The sequence below is a fragment of the Cornus florida genome, unplaced genomic scaffold (genome assembly GCF_030987335.1).
Source record: "Cornus florida cultivar Cherokee Brave unplaced genomic scaffold, ASM3098733v1 CherokeeBrave_3.0.0_Hap2_Chr02, whole genome shotgun sequence".
Classification (NCBI taxonomy): domain Eukaryota; kingdom Viridiplantae; phylum Streptophyta; class Magnoliopsida; order Cornales; family Cornaceae; genus Cornus; species Cornus florida.
In genome coordinates this window covers 1,464,126-1,488,605 of record NW_026775572.1, presented here as the reverse complement: position 1 = coordinate 1,488,605, position 24,480 = coordinate 1,464,126, and the positions used below count along the sequence as shown (strand labels likewise).

At 37.7% G+C, this 24,480-nt stretch overlaps 1 protein-coding gene across 2 annotated transcripts; it reads left to right on the top strand.

Annotated features, from left to right (window-relative positions):
* Window positions 1-524: 524 nt before the first annotated feature.
* On the top strand, window positions 525-24,142 carry LOC132291526 (mitochondrial acidic protein mam33). 2 transcript variants are annotated; one of them, XM_059790286.1, is made up of 3 exons: window positions 525-879; window positions 3,213-3,541; window positions 23,676-24,142. In XM_059790286.1, exons 1-3 carry the CDS (start codon window positions 766-768, stop codon window positions 23,839-23,841), a joined length of 609 nt encoding a protein of 202 aa, XP_059646269.1. In that variant the 5' UTR covers window positions 525-765; the 3' UTR covers window positions 23,842-24,142. The 2 variants fall into 2 exon arrangements, with proteins under 2 accessions (XP_059646269.1, XP_059646268.1); XM_059790285.1 differs by lacking the exon at window positions 23,676-24,142 and adding an exon at window positions 4,886-5,288 and having other exon boundaries at window positions 612-879.
* Window positions 24,143-24,480: the final 338 nt, after the last annotated feature.

Sequence of the window (24,480 nt, the reverse complement as noted above, 5' to 3'; positions counted from 1 at the left end):
GGCTCCTTTCAAAAAAAATTGTTCTGGGAACCAATTTTAGCTACTAGAATGAAGATCAAGTGTGTGTTTTTTTTTCCTTTCAGTTTCCATCGCTGTTACAGTTCGGGTTCGCCGTCGCCATCCGCCTCAAAAAATCAAAACCCGCATCTTTTAGTTTCCATCGCTATTCCAGTTCGGGTTTGCCGTCCGCCTCAAAAAATCAAAACCCAAATCTTTCAGTTTCCATCGCTGTTCCAGTTCGGGTTCGCCGTCCGCCTCAAAAAATCAAAACCCACATCTTTCAGTTTTCATCGCTGTTCCAATTCGAGTTCGCCGTCCGCTGTTCGCAAGCTTCCCGCACTAAATACATGTTCAATATCAAGTGCAATTTTGAGGATAAAAGTGACATGACAAATATTATATGAGCCATTGCCTTCCCTTTCCTTCCTTATCCTCCCATTTTTGAAAGGTTAAAGAAATTACTATACATTGTTATGAAGAACCCATCCAAACCCTTCCCTCTCCTTCCCTTTCCCTCCACTCACCTTACCCAAACACAATTTTTTTATAACCCTCCGTCACCTTCCCTTCCCTTTCCCTTCAAACCCACTCTACCAAACTGAGCCTTAGGTTTTTGAGCTCATCGGATATATATATATATTCAAGAAAAAATAAAATTAGAGCACATTTCTAAGCGTGTTCTCAGAATCGCTAGTATCCTTGCCCTTTCACTGAATTTACTCAGAGTCACAAAATTAGCGAAACGGCTCATCTACCGCACAGAGAATGCCGAGGGTGACCACTGTATTGCAAAAGGGTCGCAAAGCTTTACAAGACTTGAATCTGCTCAAGATTTTGCAGTCCGAGATCAGTCACGAGCAGTCATCTAATCCCTTTCAGGTACTCTTCTATTTCATCTCTCATCTCTTTCTATATACGCGTGTGTGTGTATATATATATATATATATAATATCTTTGATTGAATAACTTGCATTGCTCGTATTTATTTAGCTTTTTAATTATCTCTTTCCGTATATATACATATAATTTCAAAACTCTTTATTTTCTTTAGGTGAAAAGATGTAGTGTGAAAATTGTTGAAATCTTTGATACGGTTGTTCCCAATGTTGAATGATTGATGAAAAACTATACCTTACTTTATTTTGTCTGACAAGATTGAGTAAAAGCCGAGGGGGATCGCAAGTTTTCTCCTAGAATGTGTTTGCATTTGTTTTTTACATCACATAGCTGTTAGGAATCATATATTTTCTTATATAAAATGGTCAGTAGGGGAGTTTACACCTGTTTTATTTAAGCAAATGGAGAAGGTAACATTGAAAGGGGCAGCCCTACACCAAACTTGATTTTTAAATGAAGCTTCCCTTGGTTACCCTACTCAATGAATCGTAGAAAGTTGTCAATGCGAAGCTGCCCGACCTCACTTCTCTTCTGACCCAAAGCATTGTTATCCACCAAGGTGATGCCATAAGAGCACACTTAAGATACAGGGTGCTCTCATACTCCAATAAGGCCGAGAGTCGGCTGACCCCAACTAACTTGATTTTCAATGTTAGCCTTTTTACAGTAAGCAATTGCAAAATTGCTTGAAAATTGGATTTTGAGAGAAGAATCATGACACACGAAGTTTCATGTGAGGATACTGCTTCTTTTTCATATGAAATGCAAATCATTCCCCTCCCTTTATCCATATATTAGATAAAAACATGATGGAACTCGATCCTTTATCATTCTTTAAGTATCCCTCACCTCATTACTCCAGAAGCCTTCTCTCTTCCTTAAAAACCTCCACTTATCCACATTGTACCTGAGACAGTCCTTCCCACCTCAACATTTCAAATCTGCTTTATATACTGAGGGTTCACAAAGCTGAAGAAAATTCCTCAAATTTCCGGATGAAAATTTATGGTGTTAGATTTGGGTGGACTTGGTGGCTTTTTGTTTAAAAACACCAAAAGAATGTTGGAACCCCTACTATCTGGATGTAAATGAGAGACATCTAATTGTTTTAATGATAGATAAATTACTCTTCACTAGAGTCAGTAATCCACCTTTGAGAGTTGGATCCTTGTGCACTGAACCGATCTAATTTTCAGCCCTTGATTAATGAGGTCTTAAATTTCCTTTGATTACCAAAAGCAGGTCCGATGATAATTTCCAAGTTCCTTAGATTCCCTACATATATTTTACATGTATTCGGCAACGTATGTCGGGCATGGTTATGTGTCAAAGCATTATATTAGCTAATCATCCAATCATGAGCCCAAAGACCTGGGGAGACCACTAAACATTCACATTTTTTAATTTCTATGGTAAATTGTCACCATGAATACTAGCTTTGAAACAAAAATGCAATAAAAGGAATATAGTTGGGGAATTTTATATACAGTTGTATAAATTCTTGAATTACAAGATATGTTTCTTAGGAGCACATCTAATCAAACATGTTGGACACAATATCGATACCCATGATCAAGTGTCATGTGCTCGACAGAGGTACTTCATGCATATTGAAGAGTCCATGTAGTATAGTTCCATATCACCTGCCAATAGATGGTTGCTTTTTCTTTTTCCGAGCAAAGAGGTTGTCTTGAAACATGGAAGCACACATCTCAAATTTATTATCTACACCAAACCCTATGCCCAAAAGATAAATGTTTCAATTCATTACAACAAGTGAAATAATTTTCCCTCCTCCAACCTGGAATTCTTCAACTATCTCTTGCCAATGCCTTTGATGTGCAAATGTTAAAACCCATGCCACTAATGTGACAAGTAATGGATAGACATGGCACCCTGGTTCTTTGCAGTGTTTTAGGGGTTATTACTAGGCAATTAGTGTTGGTGTTACCGGAAAGAGTGACATGAGCCGACTTTCATCTCATAGTAAGGTTAAAAGTTTGCATTTATATTTCGCATGTAATTGAACGGATCCATTATGTTCTATACAGCTATTGTTTTCAATAATTCACGTTCAAACTGCGCAACCAAAAGAAATTGTGTTCTCTCCTACTTTTGTATGTGAGCAATGCTAGGTTATCTTGAAAGGACACTGTATCTCACTTTCTACTGTTCAAGATGTATGCCATTCTCTGCGATGGCACCATCATGCCAGTGAACTTCTAATACCATTGAGATGGTAATGGAGTTCTAATTTTAGTTTAACATAGACTGTTAGGGGCTCTTTTAACTTCGTTATTGTTGGCATGATACAGAATAATGTAAGTGGTTCCTTGGGAGATTTTGTATTGGACTGGGATTCACCACAGTCCCAAGATGTTGTTTTGCGGAAGAAATGCGATTCAGGTGAGGAGGTTGCAGTTTCAGCTTTGCTTGGTCCTGAAACCTTTGAAGGAGGTAAGTTTTCCAGGGAAGCTCTGATGAAGATTTGCATAAAGAAGCCTGGACTGAGCTCCATCTTACAGTTTGATTGTGGAGTTTCTAGTAAAGATGAAGATGGGTCCGAGTTTGACATCCAAAATGCCTATTATATCCAATCATCAGCCTGTTTGGGCCCTTCAGTCTACCGAGGCCCCTTATTCAGGTAAAATTTGCTTTTATGTCAGTGATTGAAGTTATTTCTTGTTTTAGGACATTCAAATGGGAAAAGGTTTTTTTTTCCCCAACTTTGTGTTGTTTGTAAATCGAGTTCCCCTTTCAAATTTCCCCATTTGGAAATGAAAAGGAAAGGCCAGACAGGTTGTTAAATTTGGCTTAGACATTTAGAATATTGAGCTCTAATTGTAAACTTGCTTATAATAATGAACGTTTAGCTTATGTTGGCACTTTGCATACTAAACCCGATGAGAGAGCTCCAATGGTGATACAGTAAATTTTGTTCTGAATTTCTGCGATCCCCTAAAAAGGCAAGTGTCTGCCTCAGTGACAAATGATGTAACTTCACCTTTTAGCTTTAGCCTTTGGTAAAAAATCATCTTATTGAGGAAGAGTTTGAAAGCATCACCTTTGTGAAGTTTGTAATGAGAAATTTTTGGGGTCGAAATTTGTTTTGTGGAGGGCCATTAAATAATAGATTCCAGCTCTGTTTGCTATTGTGAATATTAGAGTGGTGGTACTGCTGGTGGCCTACCGCTACAAATCACAAGGAGCCTCTTTGTAGTTGCTCCTAATTCATATCAGGAGCACCTTTGATGTCTGGGAAATTTTTGATATCTCTGATTTGCTTGAGCTGCTTTATATACTATCCTTAAGAATGGAAATTGTTCACCATTTGTTTTAAAATTTTAAACAAATACGCCTGAGATAATTGTGGAAGTATATTAGAATTTATATGTTTAATAACCTTGACGTGTTATTAGTTAGATTAGTTATCAATTATTATTAAATTGGAATTATTTGTTTTTATTTTTTAGTTATTGGAGTTATGGAATCTAGTGCATTTAATTGCAGTAACCATCTTTTCTCCACTCTACTGCCAATAAATTTGATTTTCTGCTTTTACAGGAGTTCTTTATGCTATATGCTATATGTTATATGTTTCCTTGTCTACAATTTGCTCCTCTCTACTTGCAGACAGCAAGAGGCAAGATTTTCAAATCAATTCTAGGTTTTATTATTTGTTTATTTTATTTTTATATCATATTTTTCCAGTAGCGGACCCAAATGGACACTGAGGGAACATTTTATTTGAAAAAGAAGAAGAAGTAACTAATAACTTATTAATATTTGTATTCTCTTTTTAGTGTACTTATGTGCATGCCAAATCCCAGTATTATTTCTTTGATGTATGGCTAGAGTTTGGAAAGTTGATGCTTACTGCCATGTGGCTTGAATCCTGTAGAAGTTTTTCTCTTCCATCCTCCTTTCCGCCATCTCCTTTTATATTCACGAAATCTATCTAAATTCTTCTTTTATATTCTTTCTGCAGTTCTTTGGATCCCCAATTGCAAGGTGAACTCAAGCAATATCTAGTAGGCAAGGGAATTGGGGACAACCTTACCAACTTTGTTCTCCTCCATCTACATAAGAAGGAGCAAGGTCAGTACGTGAACTGGTTGCAAAAATTGGAAGCTATGGTGGCACAAAGTGAGTGATCTATACTATTGGTGGGAGCAGGTTTAACTGATGCATGCTTCCTTCTCGGCTCAACACACTAACTTCTTGCAGGGAAGAATTTGTATATGACCATGGGATGAGGTTATAGGATAATTTAATGGCAAAACTTGCATGACCCGTGTCACTATTTTTTATTTTCTTTCTCCAATAGCATTTTGATTGACTTGAAAATTTACCAACTCTATTTATGAAATGCTAAAGTTAGGTGCCTTAAATCCCTCTTTTGTTGGATGGGATATGTTTTATTTATTTTTATTTTTTTGTAACATCCACCTTTGGTCATAGGTGTTATGCCAGAGGTTGGGGTGCGGTTCCCTCCTATCTTCAAATGTGGGTGTTCAATTATGATCCAGAGAAAATTAGCGAGCACTTAACAGTTAGTGCCAGAAGAATTTGTTAAAACAATGTTCTAAAATGTTTAACAAATCAATGGTGTATAGAATATAGATAATGTTCTGAATATGTTTGAGATAATGTGGTTTCTGAGATTAAAAATAGCGATCCTCATAGTTAATCCCTGCATCGATCAAAACAGATTAAAAAGAACGTCTGGAAACCCTCTGTTCGTGCTGTTCTCCACCGGAGACGATTCAATCAGACGGCAGCCATCAAATGGTCATATTATGATACGAGTCTCATGTGGATTTTGGATTTGCTCTAGTTAGTATGGAGGAGGATTTCCCCCTTTCTTCAAAGTTTCTTCGATCATTGATTTAATCTTAACAATATTACACACGTGACTTTCAAATTGCCAATTTTGCAGAAAACATCTCTGGGACTAATGCAGCAAAAACCAATCTGGTGTGGGTTCCCTCGCCTCATGGTGTGTGTGTACAAACTGGATTCTAGGGCTAGTGATGCAAGATTTTGAGGACTCTTCTCTAGTGAGTGGATGACAGTCCTTATGCATTTCTTGGTTCACCATTTATAAAAAAGTTTTACGCACCAAAATGGTTTTAACATAGTAATAAAGGTTCACCATTTCCCACAAAAAAAAAAAAAAAAAAGAAAAAAAAGAAAAAAAAAAACGAAAAAGGTTGTACCTACCTGGCTACCAAACAACCTAAGTGTCACAATCTTATTTCAAGAGCGCGATTGCTTGTTTATATAATTTTTGCCCATAGAAAGTCTTCCTTTTCCTATTCGTTATTGTGATGATCAGTTAGAATAAAGTAAAGGTTTTGGGATTTTGATTCCGTAAAAGCTTAGCACTTCAACTTTGTGCTTATGCAGACAGAACTGGTCATGTGCAGTGCAGTGCAGGCCAAAATAAATAAACAAATAAGTTATTTTATCAAAAAAAAAGAAGAAGTTACTTTGCAATTTTAAAGTAATTTAAATAAAAAATATTTTGCTTTTATAGAAAAGTAGTTAGTACTTTGCAATCGTAAACTTAGTTAAATAAAAAAACATTTTTCATCTATTTTTTTAAAAAGCTAATTTATTACTTATGCTCTGTCCCGTACATCATTCACTATTCTTTATTATATGAGAGAACATTATTATTATTATTATTTGCATCATATATTGTATATTCTCTCCGTATATTGTAAGGTTCGATATCTATACTTCTTATAAAAGTGCATAGAATTTTTAATATTTATTTACACCTTAATACCTTTTAACCTAATAAATAAAATAAATCATTTTTAAACTAATACAAAAATACTAAATTGCAAACACCTCTTCTAAAAGTCCTACATTTTTTTTGAATTATTATTTATATAAATTTTAATATTATTTTATAAAGTATAGAATAATATATGTATGTGGTAGTTGGAGTTTCATTAGTCAAATTGGTAGAATCTAATTCTTAAGTACGCTCATTTGTTCTGTATTGAATTCGAATGAAAAAGTAGTTAGGTATAGATTGATAGGTATGTAACGTTATCTAACCACATAAGTTTTAAAATGGATGAATAAGCACTCATTGGTTGATGGGAGTTTTTTATTTAGGATGGAGAGAGTACTTTTTACTTTTTGACACACAAAAGAATATATTATGCCGTATAAACCAACATTATAGGAAAACAAGTGGAGGTAAATTATTATTTATTAGTATTAATTTTTATGATGTGCTGGTTTGGAAGCCAGTAACTTGTCACGCCCCGCCTATGGAGATTGTGCCACGCAGGCGACACGCAGAAGCTGAGGAGGATGCTGCATGGCAACTGCATGACAAGTGGAGTTTCTAGAGTCTTTCGGAGTAGTCTAGAGTTGTGTGGAAGATTCTAGATATGTGTAGAAATATGTAGAAGTGTGTGGAAGGTTCTAGAGTTCTCCAGAGTTGTGTGGAGTAGTATGGAGAGTTCTAGAATGTTGTAGATATTTATGGATAAGTATGGAAGTGTGAAGAAGGTGGGAGAAGATTCTAGAGAATCGATCTCCACCATCGGTTAAAATGCATCCTAGCCGTCCATTGGGGATGGGGATGCCTATAAATAGAGGTAGGACTTCATTTTGTGGACAACAAGTCATAGAGTGAGTCTTGAGAGCCTTGTAAAGAGCTTGAGTGTTAGCCTTGTACAAAGCATTCTTTGAAGTAATAGAAGTGTTATTTCCTTGCCAACTTAAGTGCCTTGGTGTGTGTGAGTGTGCAAGCCAAGTGAGGAGAGGGCGAGGGCAACTACAACACTAGTAAGCGCACGAGGGGAGTGTGTTGGCTAAGGTGTGCACGGGAGTTAGGCTGACCAAGTACTTGCGAGAGAGAAAGCAACGTCTTGGTGCCGCACGGGAGCAGCTAGAGTGGTGCTGAAACTCTAAGCCCGTGACAGTTGGTATCAGAGCCAGGTTCGTCAAGGGAGCTTTGTTGGAGTAGACATGGCTAGCGGAGGAGACCACCAAGTCCACATCTTAGAGCAGAGCTTGGAGGAGAAGCTTGCCACACACTTGGTCTACACGGAGACCAAGTTTAACAGGCTCGAGAGAAAGATGGCGGAACTCTACGAGCTGATTGACGGCATTGCCAACAAGGCGCGAGAGAAGGAAAGGGACTTGTATGATCAGGTAGACGACTTGCGCATGGAGATTGCCGAGTGTAAGAAGGAGTTCTCCCAGGCGCGCGAGGTCGTGGTGAAGCCAAGGAAGAAGAAGGCGCCGGAGCCCAAGGAGTACGATGGGGCAAGGAATGCGCGCCAGATTGACAACTTCTTCTGGCACATGGAGCGGTACTTCGAGTGCATGGAGATCGAGGATGATGAGGAGAAGGTGCAGACAGGTACTATGTACCTCACGGACACTGCCGCTCTATGGTGGAGGCAGCGCTTCACCGGTAGGGGCGCAAGAGCAGTTGATACATGGGAGGAGTTCAAAAGGCAGCTCAAGAGGCAGTTCTACCCTGAGTGCGTTGAGGACCTCGCCATGATCAACCTAAGGCGCCTGAAGCAGAAGGGCAGCATAAGGGAGTATGTGAAGGAGTACTCCAACTTGATGCTGGAGATCCCAGAGATGCCGGAGCGGCAACGTGTGTGCTTGTTCATTGATGGGCTGCAGTCTTGGGTGGCCACGGAGCTAAGGAGGAGGGAGCCTAGAGACTTGGCATCCGCAATGGCTATAGCGGAGCGCCTCGAAGACTTTAGGCGCGATGACAAGAGGGCCACGTCTCCCAGGAGGGACCACGGCAAAGGTGGGGGAGACCGGCGCTTCAAGAAACGGGGCTCGCCCAAGTCTAGTGATGATGAGCACAGCGATGAGGAGAGACGCCCACGCCATGATAAGGGCAAGGACCGTGGAGAGAGGTCCAAGGCTAGTGGCAAATGGGAGCGCCGCGATAAGGGTAAGTGGGAGCCGAAGTGTTACTTGTGCGAAGGGCCGCACATATTGCGACACTGCCCCAACAAGAAGGCCATGAGCGCCCTTGTGAAGGATAAGGGCAATGGCAAGGTGGACGATGCGGGCAGCGATGAAGATAGGTGCATGGGGGCTATGCAGATGCTGAGTAGCATGACGCATGACACCAAGAAGAAGGGCAAGGCAAAAAAGGTAGCTGGGGTGCGCTATGTGGATGCGCAGGTTGGTGGCAAAGCCGTGCAAGCGTTGGTAGACACGGGCGCTACACACAACTTCATTACCCCGGAGGAGGCGCAACGACTTGGCTTGGAGATGCGCAAGACGGAGGGCTGGATCAAGGCCGTTAACTCCGAGGAGGCACGCGTGAGTAGAGTGTGCAAGGAGGTGGAGCTATGCATGCAAGGATGGAAGGGCAAGGCTGACTTCCAGGTTGCGGAGATGGACGACCACGACATGGTGCTGGGGCTGGAGTTCATGGATAGGAACAACGCCGCGCCACTACCATGCCTTGGTGCGTTGATGATACTTGGAGGTGAGGAAGACAAGGCCACATGCATGGTGCCGCTCGTGGGTAGGAAGGAGAGTCCAGAGGTGGCAGTCAACACGATGGAGCTCGTGAGGACTTCACATCTCCCGAAGGGCGCTCGTACGTTTGGGCCAAGGACATATGCACAAGTGCTGATGACCTGCGAGAGGCTGGGTCAGCTGAAGAAACCGTGACGAGGGCGTCACGGAAATGGGTGGGGGAGAATGTCACGCCCCGCCTATGGAGGTTGTGCCACGCAGGCGACACGCAGACGCTGAGGAGGATGCTGCATGGCAACTGCATGGCAAGTGGAGTTTCTAGAGTCTTCCGGAGTAGTCTAGAGTTGTGTGGAAGATTCTAGATACGTGTAGAAATATGTAGAAGTGTGTGGAAGGTTCTAGAGTTCTCCAGAGTTGTGTGGAGTAGTATGGAGAGTTCTAGAATGTTGTAGATATTTATGGATAAGTATGGAAGTGTGAAGAAGGTGGGAGAAGATTCTAGAGAATCGATCTCCACCATCGGTTAAAATGCATCCTAGCCGTCCATTGGGGATGGGGATGCCTATAAATAGAGGTAGGACTTCATTTTGTGGACAACAAGTCATAGAGTGAGTCTTGAGAGCCTTGTAAAGAGCTTGAGTGTTAGCCTTGTACAAAGCATTCTTTGAAGTAATAGAAGTGTTATTTCCTTGCCAACTTAAGTGCCTTGGTGTGTGTGAGTGTGCAAGCCAAGTGAGGAGAGGGCGAGGGCAACTACAACACTAGTAAGCGCACGAGGGGAGTGTGTTGGCTAAGGTGTGCACGGGAGTTAGGCTGACCAAGTACTTGCGAGAGAGAAAGCAACGTCTTGGTGCCGCACGGGAGCAACTAGAGTGGTGCTGAAACTCTAAGCCCATGACAAACTGGTGGCTTTGAAAGCCAATTAAACCAACACACTTTGCCGCAGACGTAGGGTGTATATTTATGAGGGAATCGAAAAAAAGGCGTTAATTTTTTTTATCTTTTACCAAAAAACATAAAATAAAATACTACGGAGTATGTAGAATTAAAAAAAGAAAAAGGAAAAACGCGTCTATGCCCTTCCCTATTTTTCATTATCTCTTTAACAATTCAAAACTTGTTTTGGTTTTAGTTTGGCTGCTGCGAAAGCCCGATGATCTGCATCTCTCTGTAAATAAGCACACGTATATGATATGATATATGTATGTCTACAAATAATTATATATATCCTATGATCTACTGTTAGAGTAGGCAGGGGAAGAGTGAAGGATAGACAGTTGTTGGTGTTGAATTTTGGGCAATGGAGAGCTTATTGAAAGACTTCAATCTTCCGGGAAAAAAACCCCTCGGAAGAAGCGCAGAAGAGATGGAGAAAGGCAGTCTCGATTGTTAAAAATAAATGCAGGCGTTTCCGTTTTGTTCCAGATCTTGATTAGCGATCCGAAACCAGAGACAAAGTTGAGAAGGTGTGTCCTTCTTCTTTCTTAATTTTCTGTTTGCTTCCCAAGAAAACCCAGCGCACAGCAAAAACAAATTTCATAACTTAAAAACCGAACCCAGGTACTATCACTGAAAACGGGTTTTGTGTTATTAGATCCTCCACAAATGCAGAAAATCTTAGATTCAATTTTTTCTTCTTCTATGAATTCCTTCTGCCTTTTCTATTCTACATTTTCTTCACATCCAAATGGGAAAATTTCATATGATTTCCGAATCGTCCTGATCTACATTTTCTGTTCCAGTCTTTTGCAGACTCCGTTTTTATCTTTTATGGAGTATTTTTTAGAATAGAATAAATTTAGAATTCTTTTACACCTGATCTTGTTTCGAATCCACGAGTTCCATAAAGTAGAAATCTGATCTGGTTTTTAGTATGCAAAAACTTTCCAACTTCTTTGCTAATTTTTCACACAACTTATTTTCTTTCTGCAATTATTAATTATTATTTTTCCATTCCGCAAATATTGCAATCAAACTTTTATCTTTTTTCTGAATAATATGAAACCAGTGGAAATATCATTACACCTATCTTCTAAAATGTTTTAGTATGCCAGTATATCGGAAATTTGACGAGAATAAATCAGATTTAGGACATTTTAATACCATCCTGGAGTAACGGGATAGATATACTGAAAACACGTTTACAATTTATTGGAGTATAAATTGCTTCATTTTTTAAGCTACACTCAATATTTTATATAGAATTGGTTTTTTTTAAAAAAACGAAAACACACACACACACAAAAAGGGGAAAAAAAAAAAAAAACACATTTTATACTACTCCGTGACGGTGTTAAATGTCTTATACGGAGTATGTCAAATTAATTAGTATTGCTTCTCGATGATAAAAAGTGTAATTAAAATGAAAAATGGACGGTTTTGTTGCATTATTGAAAGATCGGGTCCCATTAACCAAACGTCTCAAACGATTCTTACCGTATATAGGAAGAGTCGTCAAATGTTGGGTTTTTTTATTAATTAAAATTTTGTGGTAGACTTCCATTAAGCCCTCTGTTCCTGACTCTGCCCGTTTTAGTTTTGGGATTTACCAAATCCCAAATTTAGATGAAAAATATTTTTTAAAAAATATTTTTTTATATTGTAATGTTTGATTGTCGATAAATATTTACAAAGTAAAATATTTAAGCGTCAATGCAGGCGCATTCTTTCACGGGGTTGGTTTTTAGTCCCTTTCTAATATTGATTTGGTCTTTTAATTTGTATTAAAATTATTACTCTTATTTTATTATAAATTCTAAAAATTTTACAAGGTGCCTCATACCAATACCATTACTCTTTTAACTCTTTATGTTAATATTATTATTATTATTTAATTCATTTATTATTTATCTCCACGGAACTCAAATCAAGCATGATGAATGATTGATTTGAGTGATATCTATTATCTACCCATTCGGAAAGATATTGAGTTGTATTTTCTCTGCCTTCAAATGTGAGAATTGAGGATTAGAGTCTCCATGGAAACAATTGAATGCTTAAGTTTATTGTATAAAAAAAGAAAGAGCGTGTGTAAAAAAGTGGGAAAAAATGGCTACCTAGGAGATGAAATTCAAATTCAAATTCAAATTCAAATTCAAATTCAAGTTTAAATATGGTGAAGCTAGATTAGTATAATGTGCTTATGGTTGTGCGCAAAGGGCGGACTCATTTTCGTTTTTTTATTTTGTCTCTTATTTGTTTTTTTCTGTCACCACTGGTTTGGTTAATACAATATCTCAAAAGTTTGCCAAATTTAGGTATTGAAAAAGAGTGATTGGCTTGAGTTCGGATTAACAGATTTGGATCTTAATTTTGAATTTGAATTAAAAAACCAATTGAAAAAGGATCTTGGTTGAAAGATCTGGTCATAAATGCGGGTCGAATATAGATCTGGTTTTTATAAAGTGCATTGAATAGAATAGATTGAATGCAACTGATTTTTTATTGGTATAGTTGCTCAACTTGCGAGTGGAGCCACATTGAGCTTTGTGCTTTTTTTGTCCGCTATTCTGTTGTGACGTGGGACCGTTATGAGTTTATTTTTCTGGATTGTGAAAATGGTCCTCGTCCTGGTTGGAGTAATCAAATAAAAATTAGGGATAATTTCATTGCATTCTCACTGATTTGGTTAAATATCAGTCTAAAATATTTTTTAAAAATAATTATCACTTATATTATAAATATTTGTTCCGTTTTTTACTCACACTCCAAAAATTAGTTGACAGGTGTGTTAGACCACTTTTTACATGTAAAAAGACATTCTTACCCTTTGACTTTGATTTGACCTATTTAATTTTTTTTTATGATTGAAATGACATATTTACCCTTATAATGTTAGACTTTTATACCCCTCACATGTTTTACTCTTCTCTAACCTTGATAATCAGGTCTACGGAAACATATTCCTGTGTTTTGCATATGAAGAAAACCACTCGTGCTTGTGCTTGTGCTTGTCGACCTAAGCTCATTCCGATTAGACCTAAGTTCGTGCTTGTCGCCGGTGAAAGAGCTTGATGTTGGTTGACAATGAAGCAAGAACTGGGTTGCTGCACCTCTGTAACTTCCGGTGAATAAAATAGAGGACTTTGGCGGTGGGGAGTTTCAGATTCCGGTGACAAGTTGAGGAACCAATCCTCTGATGGGTGTTGGGTTAGGATTAGGTGGTGAAGTGCTCGCCGGAGTTGATTTCCGGAAAATGATTTTGTTTCGTGGTTGAAGAAAACAGGTGATTCTGGAATCTCTCTGGTGAAATTGTTGAATGACAGATCAAGAGTGGAGTTCGTCGGAATTTTGTCTGCAAAATAATGTTTGGACGGAAAATGAAATTAAGAATATGAATGTAGTTGGTGGTATTAAGTATTGAAATATATTGTTTTACAAGTATGCGAGTACCGTTTCAGTAATACATATTGTTAGTATGAAATAGTATACATAGAATGTTTGGTTTTTCAGTTTCTACCATTACTTCTGACAAAAAAACTTCTTTTCTTCTCAACAGTCCCCTTTCACTATGGACTTTTTCTGTCTCTCTCCACAAAGAAACCCAACAACAGAGGTCTTCTATGACGATAGAAGTTTGATACACCATATCACTCTCAATTCCTCCTTAATCGCCCTTATCATCAACCCCATACCCAACCTCTCAATCGTCACCCGAGAATACGACCATGGATCACGATCTTGATTCGACCCACAACGAACGGCTGTCACGAACAGCCTGAGACAGCAACGATTCCGGTCACGACGCTCCTCGAACCCAGTTCCACGACCACAGCCCGATCTTGATTCGACCCACAGCGAACGGCGGGCGCGATGGTCTGAGCTCTGCGACGCCGCCTTTGTGGTGGTGGTGACTTGTGAACGCTATTGTGGAGCATCGCGAAATCATGGAGGGCCACCGCCGTTTTGAGCTCGCCACGTTACGATGGTCGTTGACTATCTCTCATGTTCTCTGTTATATTTACATGTGCATATATATATTTACCCATATATATATATATATATATATACCTCTGTGTGTGCAAATATATGTGTGATGTATATGATGAGTGTGTCTGCAATCCAAACTGTTTGTTCATGGATATATACATAGCAGCAAAGCAAACAAACATTAAAAATTCCAAACGAAGCTCTGTTTTGAAGCTCGTCGGTCTTTGGTTTGATGGAGCGTTGGACACTCGTCGGTTCTCTTGTTTTTTTTTCCCTCTGCCGAATTAGTCTCGGTTGCCGGACCAGTGCACCCACCTTCGCCAGCGATTTGTACAATCAATCAAGTTCTGCATCTCCAAATTTGTCGTCGTAGTTTATGATTGCCGAAACAGTTCTTGCTAAACTGTAAGTTCAATCTCCTCGGTTCAGTCCGTGTTCACCGGCTCAGTTAGTTCTTGCTGTTGCCGTTCCATGTTCGCCGTTCAAATCCTTGTCAAAACAACTCTCTACTCCTAATCGTCGTTTAGATCCGCTCATATATATATATATATATATAGAATTTGTAATTTTATAAATGTGATTAAAAAATTATGGACAAACATGTCTTTTCACACGTTTTTAACGGAAGCAGTAACAGAAAAGCGAAATTGGACTCAACTAATAGTTATTTTCGAAAAATATTTTAAACTGATATTTGGCCAAATTTCAGGAGGTATCAGTGAAATTAATTCTAAAAATTATTATTGATTTATTTTAAATAATAAATTAATACATTATTTTAAAATTAATTTTTAAATTTTTTACATACTGACCATCATCCATAAAGTGGTGAGGTTCACATGTTAAAAGCTGGTTTTATCTCTGGAATGGTACCTGGTCCTTTAGTCTTTCCCATTCGTCTTCAATCTCCTCCTTTTATAATCATGTATTCTCGCGTGTCTGTGTGGCTCCAGAAAATTTATGTTCAAGCTATGTTCTAGCCTCTAGGCGTAGGATTAGAGAAGGTAAAAAGTAAAAAGTATACTCATACACTGGTGCACGGTAAGGTATTCTGCCTTTGGTTGGGTTTTATGCCTAGCACCGTACAGTCTGCGACTTGGCATCAGATGTTGTTCGTCCTACCACAATTTATGGGCGCAAATCTTTTGCTGCGCAGTTTTCACGCTGTCTCCTGCAGTGAGCTTTAAGTTGTCTCCTGCAATAAGTTTTTAAGTAATTTTAGTTTATTCACGTTTTACTCCATTCAATAGACACTAAGATTGTATTTAATAATTATATTACTATTTATAAGTAATATTTTATCACTATTTATAAGTAAAATCACAAAAGTTTAAAAGTAATATCACATGAGTCTAGAAAGTAATATCACTATTATTTATAAGTAACATCACAGAAGTCTAAAAGTAATATCACATGAGTCTAAAAAGTAATATCATCATTTGTAATTACACCACTAGACAAAATCTTGCGGATTTATTCTTGTAATCACTTCCGAAAGGTGTAACCCTTTTCCTTCTTAATTGGGTTTCTGCTTATACTCATTCCTCTTCAGATATACTCTGTTTATCTACGTATGCTTTTCTTTTTCACAGGTTCAATAAATCTGCAAAAGATACACACTTTAGAACCAAACCTTTTCAAAGTGGTACTTCTGATTTCATATTTTGTTTCAGTTTCATATATTTGGGTGAAAAATATAACATGGGTTTGGGTATATCTGTGTTGATAGCAATGAAAGCATCTGCCCTTTTCTTGTTTTTTGCCTACCTTTAAAGCATTGGCTTCTTGTTTTCGTCAATACCCTTTTTATATGCATCTTTGGTGTCAATTGCTTCTCACCCATCTATTAATCCAAGTGATTTTAATTTTGATTTAAATTCTTTAAATTAACATGTTAAAGTGTTTTTAAAATACTTTAATTTCAAATTATAATATAAATGATATGTTGAATTGAGTTACGTTTGTATGTGACATTACTTAATCTGCGTTATGTGCATACTTTATTTTGAGGGTGAAGATACTTATAAATGGTGGTGAAATGTTACTTATAAATGGTGGTGAATTGATACTTATAAATAGTGGTGAATTGAGTTACATTTGTATGTGACATTACTTAGTCTGTATTGTGTGAATACCTTATTTTAAGGGTGAAGATACTTATAAATGGTGGTGAAATGTTACTTATAAATGGTGGTGAATTGAGTTACATTTATATGTGACATTACTTAGTCTGTATTGTGTGAATACCTTATTTTAAGGGTGAAGATACTTATAAATGGTGGTGAAATGTTACTAATAAATGATTGTGTAATTGCCAAATACAGTCTTAGTGTATATTGAGTAGAGTAAAACGTGACCAAACCAAGACCACTTAATGTTCACTGCAGGAAACAACATAGAAATCGCACAGCAGATAATTTAAGCCCCATAATTTACTGGGGGTGGCAAAAAATTACTCACTACAAAATATTATAATAAAATAAAAATAAAAAAGGGAGTTAATAGTGCATATTTTAAAGTAAAATAAAAACAAATGCAAGTGGTAACTGTTGGATCTGTTTGTCAATAGATTTTTGTTTAATTGTGGGTGGCAAAAAATTACTCAGTACAAAATATTAAAATAAAAGAAAAATAAAAAAAGGGAGTTAATAGTGCATATTTTTAAAGTAAAATAAAAACAAATGCAAGTGGTAACTGTTAGATCTGTTTGTCAATAGATTTATGTTTAATTGTGGGGCGCAAAAAATTACTCAGTACAAAATATTAAAATAAAAGAAAAATTTAAAAAGGGAGTTAATAGTGCATATTTTAAAGTAAAATAAAATCAGATGCAAGTGGTAACTGTTAGATCTGTTTGTCAATAGATTTTTGTTTGGTGTCAGCTTTATTATAAACTAGCCTATCTTTCTCAATCCGACCGTCTTAACATAAAAGTCTAGTTGACCCATCGGTAGGCCTGCGATTATTTTACAAGTCTCTCTCTCTTTGCGTGTGCTGTGAGGAATGGGTGTTTGTGGTGGGAATTGGTAGGGAGGCAGAATGGGACACCAATATTAAAAGAAACTATGACTTTACCTCCCAAACGAAACAAGGAAACTTCGTTGAACCTTCCTTCCCCTCATGGATATAATCGCAACGAAAAGGACATGGACTACATTTGAGAAATACAATAATGAACATTTCCTTATATGGCCTTGAGATGCTTTCTATTATTTTGTCCCTTTTCTTTTTTCTTTTCTTTAGCAAATTTATTTTGTCTTCCCATGCTAATTCAAAAAAAAAAAAAAAAATTTAAATATATTGTTTTCTTTTTGGATGGCAAGTCCTCTACCTAAGCAAATTTATTAAATGAATAACTAAGAAACAAAGAGGTTATATTCTTGTCCTGGATTTCAGTTTGTTAAAATATAACATGACAATCTTGACTGGCACACTTTTACCTCCTCCTCCCTTTTTCTCGTTTAGTTAACAGCTAAGCTCTTGTAAATTTCTGGTGAATGTACTAGGTGCCTTGTGCCCAGTGATATCTCTTCTATCTCTGAAAGTAATTGGTGAGGATTCGAATTTTCAAAAAGATAGAGTGAAGTGTGTATTTCTTGCCCAAAATTTTTTTTTGTCTTGGTGTATATCTTTTCCTCTATCTAGTTTCTTCTCTAATATAATTCTACTTACACCCAAAAATAAATAAATAAATAAATAAACTAATCAGTAACTTTAAAGAAGAATATCATGAACTTTCACAAGACCGTAAGCCCTGACAGCCTTGAGCTGAGAATCCCAGATCAGCTACAGAGAGACTAGGGAAGTTTCCCAGCTTGGTTTAACCATCTATTTTCGTGTTTCAAGTTGAAATCCAAAGAAGGAATAGGATTTGAATTTCACAGGATCTGTGACGCCCCAAATCCCATGATTCAGTGCATTAACCAAGAAGATTATAACCTGACTCGATATCGAGTGTGAAATACGGAAGCGAAACAAAGGAAGAGATCCCTAGGGATAAACACCACCTCCAGGACAATAAGAGAACCTTAAGGTCAAAACAGATAAAATATGGAATAAGGGGTAAAATGATCATTTCACAAGTGAGGAGAGAAATCTGACTTTAAACAAGTCAAATGAGGTCTATGTAATCCATTTTAACCATTACATAACATTGAAATTTACTTGAGTAAAGTCTCTAGTTCCTTTACTTCCATATAAAATAAATGGTGGCAACAACTGTTGACTTTAAGATATAATCAAATCAAGAACAAGTGATAAAAAAGAAGAAGAAGAATAAGAAAGCGGATGAAAAAAAGAAAAGAAAGAGAGACGGGGAAAGAGTGAAAGAATACTTTCATCCTTCCACCACATTCTATTTAAAGTAACAAGTTTCAGAAATTACACATAAGCCCCGACATTATATAAGTAATAATAAATAAGCCCCTGATAACACTTCCGCTCAAGCTTGTGCAAAGATATCTATCATGCCCAGCTTGACTAACATATTTTACAAGTAAGTCTTGCTCACACCCTTAGTCAAAACATCAGTAACCTGATCATATGTGTTGACGTACAAAGTATAAATCAACCCAAGACAAAGCTTTTTCTTGATGAAGTGTCGATCGACTTCAATGTGCTTTATCATGTCATGTTGAATTGGATTGTGGACTATGCTAATAGTAGCCTTGTTGTCGCAATACAACTTCATTGACTCGCGAACAGAATAACCCAACTCACCCAACATCGTACATAGCCATAACAACTCACAAACTCCACGTACTATGGATCTGAACTCAACATCTGCACTAGATCTAGCTACTACATACTGTTTCTTGTTTCGCCATAAAACGAGATTACCTCTAACAAATGTGCAATATCCTGAAGTAGATCGTCGATCTGTCACACACCCTGCCCAATCAGCATCAATATTGGCTTCAACGCGTAAGTGGCCATGATTGCCAAATAATATCCCCTTACCAGGTGAACCCTCGAGGTAGCAAAGAACATGATAAGTTGCCTCAAGGTGAGGTGTACGTGGAGTATGTATAAACTGACTAATCACACTAATAGCGTAGGGGAGCGCATGAGAGATGAGTAAATTAATCTCCCAACCAATCGCTGAAATCTTCCCACATTATCTAACGGTTCTCCATCTACATCATTAAGCCTATGGTTTTGCTCAAAGGGAATATCAATAGGTCTAGCTCCAAGTCTGCCTGTTTCAGCCAATAAGTCTAACACATACTTCAGTTAAGAAATGAACACCCCTTTCTTCGATCTGCACACCTCAATGCCAAGAAAGTATCTCAATGATCCAAGGTCTTTAACCTCGAACTCTGTCCCTAAGAATGACTTCATTCGTCTCTTCTCGATCATTTCCAGTGATAACAATATCATCAACATGTACAATAAGTGCAGTGGTGCAGCCCTGGTGCTTCTTGATGAAGAGAGTATGGTCTGCCTGACTCTGTGTGTACCCTACTCTTTTCACAGTAATGTTGAACCTCTCAAACCAAGCACGCGTCGATTGCTTTAACCCATATAAGGTTTTATTTAGCTTGCACACTAAATTCTGACCTTTGGCAAGCTTAAACCATGGTGGCATAGTCATATACACCTCTTCATACAAGTCACCATGAAGGAAAACATTATTTACATCCAGCTGATGTAAGGGCCAATTCAAATTAGCCGCCAAAGAAAGAAGAACACGTATAGAGTTCATCTTAGCAACTGGAGCAAATGTTTCTAGATAATCAATTCCATAAGTCTGAGTGAAGCCCTTTGCAACTAACCGAGCTTTATATCTCTCAATTGTTCGGTCTGCATGATACTTTATTGTATAAACCCATTTGCAGCCTACTTGTTTCTTACCCCTAGGTAATGGAACAATATCACAAGTATCATTCTTCTTAAGGGCCTTCATTTCTTTAAGCATGGATTTCTTCCATGGAGTTTGACTTAGAGCATCTGAAACACTAGAAGGAATAGATACAGAGGAGATATATGAAGTCAAAGCATGATATGTTGGAGATAACGCATCATAGGATACAAACTGAGATATGGAATGTTTTGTACAACTACGAGCACCCTTATGATAGGCAATAGGGACATCAAGATCAAGGGAGACTTCTTTATCCTGGGGTGAGTCAATGACTTGTTTTGCCTTCTTAGTGTAGACAATTGGTTGTTTTCCCTGCTACAAATCATTAGTGTTAGGAGGACTAGATATAGGCACCTCGGTAAGAAGCTCTCTTGAATGAGAACCTTCCCTTGAATGGAAACAGGCAAAGGAATGGGGCATTCCCTCTTAATAGACAACGGATTCTCTACCTGTATAGTAGTTTTCCCCTATAGAGAATCCTAAGCAGTGGAAAAAAAAGGAACAGACTCAAAGAATGTAACATCTATGGAGACAAAGTGACGATGAGTGGTAGTGTTATAACACCGATACCCTTTCTGACTGGTGGAGTATCCAAGGAAGACACACCGGATTGCCTTAAGGTCCATTTTGTCCTTGCGAACATAACAAACACAACCAAACACTTTTTGAGGGACAGTAAACAAGGCAGTGTCATGGTGTAAGACAGAGAAGGGGGATTGATAGCCACGAACCTTAGAAGGCATGCGATTGATAAGATATGTAGCTGTTAAGGTTGCATCAGCCCAATAACTTTTAGGCATTCCCATCCCAATTAGAAGAGAACGGGTCACCTCCGTAATATGACGGTGTTTTATTTCAGCTACACCATTCCGGTTGTGGTATATCGACACAAGTGCTTTGATAGACAATCCCGATATCAGCAAAAAAGGAGGCAAGGCCACCATACATAAACTCTCATCCATTTCATATCGAAGGATTTTGAGGGGATAACCAAACTGAGTACATACCATCCTATGAAAGGTTTTAAAAATGGAATGAACTTAATCTTTAATTTTCATAAGATAATATATCGACAAAGTCATCAACAAACACAACAAAATAACGAAGACCAAGTAACGAAGTAGTAGATTCAGGACCCCACACATCAGAATGAACAAGTTGCAAAGGAGTTGTACTTTTATTAATACTAGTAGGATAAGAAACACGAAATTGTTTGCCAAGAACGTATGTTTCACAATTTAACTCAAAAGATTCAATAGAAGCAAACTGGGGTTGCACATGCTTCAAAACAGGAAGAGGTAAATGACTTAGTCTATTATGCCATCGCATTAATAGAGCTTTATTGACATTACTATTCCTAGCACTAGATTGATTTGCAACATAATAAGAAGTCGGCCTCGCGTTCAATAAATACAAGCCATTGTCCTCATGTCCACTTCCAATCGTCTTTCCTGTGTCCAAGTCCTGAAACACATAGTGAGATGGAAAAGAGGTTATACTATATTTCAAGCCTTTTGTAATGTGACTAACAGAAAGGAGGTTATTGGTAAACTTTGGGACAAGAAGAACAGAGAATAAGGTAAGATTAGAGGCAGAAACAGTGCCCTTCCCCACAATGGTGGTGAAGGTTTCTTCAGCCACTCTAACCTTATCCTTACTAGAATACGAACTGTACGAAGAAAAATCAGATGTCATACTAGTCATGTGATCAGTGGCTCTTGAATCAATAATCCAGGGTGGCCCACCAGATAATGTGGAAACCTGATTTGCCGAATAAGAGGTACCTGTCTGAGCGAGGTTAGACGTGGAAATGGAGGAATGTTGTGCTAGTAGATGTTGGAGAGCATCAAGTTCAGACTTGGACAAAGAACTCGGTGGCCCTGAGGAGGCATGACCAGTAGAAGCAGTCTCACGCTCTGCAGAATGGTGTGGATGAATGCAAAAATTGTCACATCATGGCTGTTGTTCGGTGCCTGTTACGAGGAATGAATGTACCAAAATATTTCTAGCATATGGTTGTTATCCCTGCCTGATCAATTGTACTCCCAGTCGGGTTTTAAATGTTAAAGCCCCTCTTCAATTTCGTTAACCCGATAGTACTTTGTTTTCCATTATCCCTCGGGTGTTTTGGCCCTTCAGTCTACCGTGGCCCCTTATTCAGGTAAAATTTGCTGTTATGTCAGTGATTGAAGTTATTTATTGTTTTAGGACATTCAAATTGGTCTTTTTCCCCCAACTCTGTGTTGTTTGTACATCGACTTCCCCTTTCAAATTTCCCCATTTGGAAATGAAAAGGAAAGGCCAGAAAGGTTGTTAAATTTGGCTTAGACATTTAGAATATTGAACTCTAATTGTAAACTTGCTTATAATAATGAACGTTTAGCTTATGTTGGCACTTTGTATACTAAACCCGATGAGAGAGCTCCAATGGTGATACAGTAAATTTTGTTCTGAATTTCTGCGATGCCCTAAAAAGGCAAGTGTCTGCCTCAGTGACAAATGATGCAACTTCACCTTTTAGCTTTGGCCTTTGGTAAAAAATCATCTTATTGAGGAAGAGTTTGAAAGCATCACCTTTGTGAAGTTTGTAATGAGGAATTTTTGGGGTTGAAATTTGTTTTGTGGAGGGCCATTAAATAATAGATTCCAGCTCTGTTTGCTATTGTGAATGGTAGAGTGGTGGTACTGCTGGTGGCGTACCGCTACAAAACACGAGGAGCCTCTTTGCAGTTGCGCTAATTCATATCAGGAGCACCTTTGATGTCTGGGAAATTTTTGATATCTCTGATTTGCTTGAGCCGCTTTTATACTATCCTTAAGAATGGAAATTGTTCACCATTTGTTTTAAAATTAAAAAAATATGCCTGAGATAATTGTGGAAGTACATTAGAATTTATACAGGTGTTTAAATTGTTTAATAACCTTGACGTGTTATTAGATTAGTTATCAATTATTATTACATTGGAATTACTTGTTTTTATTTTTTAGATATTGGAGTTATGGAATTTAGTGCATTTAATTGCAGTAACCATCTTTTCTCCACTCTACTGCCAATAAGTTAGATTTTCTGCTTTTACAGGAGTTCTTTATGCTATATACTATATGTTATATGTTTCCTTGTCTACAATTTGCTCCTCTCTACTTGAAGACAGCAAGAGACAAGATTTTCGAATCTATTCTAGGTTTTCTTATTTTATTTTATTTTTATATCATATTTTTCCAGTAGTGAACCCAAATGGACACTGAGGGAACATTTTATTTGAAAAAAAAGAAGTAACTAATAACTTATTAATATTTGTATTCTTTTTTAGTGTACTTAAGTGCATGCCAAATCCCAGTATCATTTCTTTGATGTATGGCTAGAGTTTGGAAAGTTGATGCTTACCGCCATGTGGCTTGAATCCTGTAGAAGTTTTTCTCTTGCATCCTCCTATCTGTAATCTCCTTTTATATTTACGAAATCTATCTAAATTCCTCTTTTATATTCTATCGGCAGTTCTTTGGATCCCCAATTGCAAGATGAACTCAAGCAATATCTAGTAGGCAAGGGAATTGGGGACAACCTTACCAACTTTGTTCTCCTCCATCTACATAAGAAGGAGCAAGGTCAGTACGTGAACTGGTTGCAAAAATTGGAAGCTATGGTGGCACAAAGTGAGTGATCTATACTATTGCCGGGAGCAGGTTTAACTGATACATGCTTCCTTCTCGGCTCAACACACTTACTCCTTGTAGGGAAGAATTTGTATGCCTATGGGATGAGGTTATAGGATAATTTAATGGCAAAACTTGCATGACCTGTGTCACTATATATATATATATATATATATATATATATATATATATATTTTTTTTTTTTTTTTCTTTCTTTCTCCAATAGCATTTTGATTGACTTGAAAAGTTATCAACTCTATTTATGAAATGCTAAAGTTAGGTGGTGCCTTAAATCCCTCTTTTGTTGGATGGGATATGTTGTTGTTTTTTTGTACCATCCACCTTTGGTCATAGGTGGTATGCCAGAGGTTGGGGTGCGGTTCCCTCCTATCTTCTAATATGGGCCAGAGAAAATTAGTGAGCAAAGTTCTGAGCATTTAACAGTTAGTGCCAGAAGAATTTGTTAAAACAATGTTCTAAAATGTTAACAAATCAATGGTGTATAGAATATAGATAATGTTCTGCATATGTCTGAGATAATGTGGTTTCTGATATTAAAAATAGTGATCCTCATAGGTTATCCCTGCATCGATCAAAACCCTCTCCACCGGAGACGATTCAATCAGACAGCAGCCATCAAATGGTCA

Excerpts from the sequence above, each read along its gene's own strand:
- LOC132291526 (XM_059790286.1), top strand. The coding sequence starts at position 766 with ATGCCGAGGGTGACCACTGTATTGCAAAAGGGTCGCAAAGCTTTACAA. Across the intron at positions 880-3,212 it reads AGTCATCTAATCCCTTTCAG|AATAATGTAAGTGGTTCCTT; the intron begins GTACTCTTCTAT and ends GGCATGATACAG. Across the intron at positions 3,542-23,675 it reads TACCGAGGCCCCTTATTCAG|TTCTTTGGATCCCCAATTGC; the intron begins GTAAAATTTGCT and ends TTCTATCGGCAG.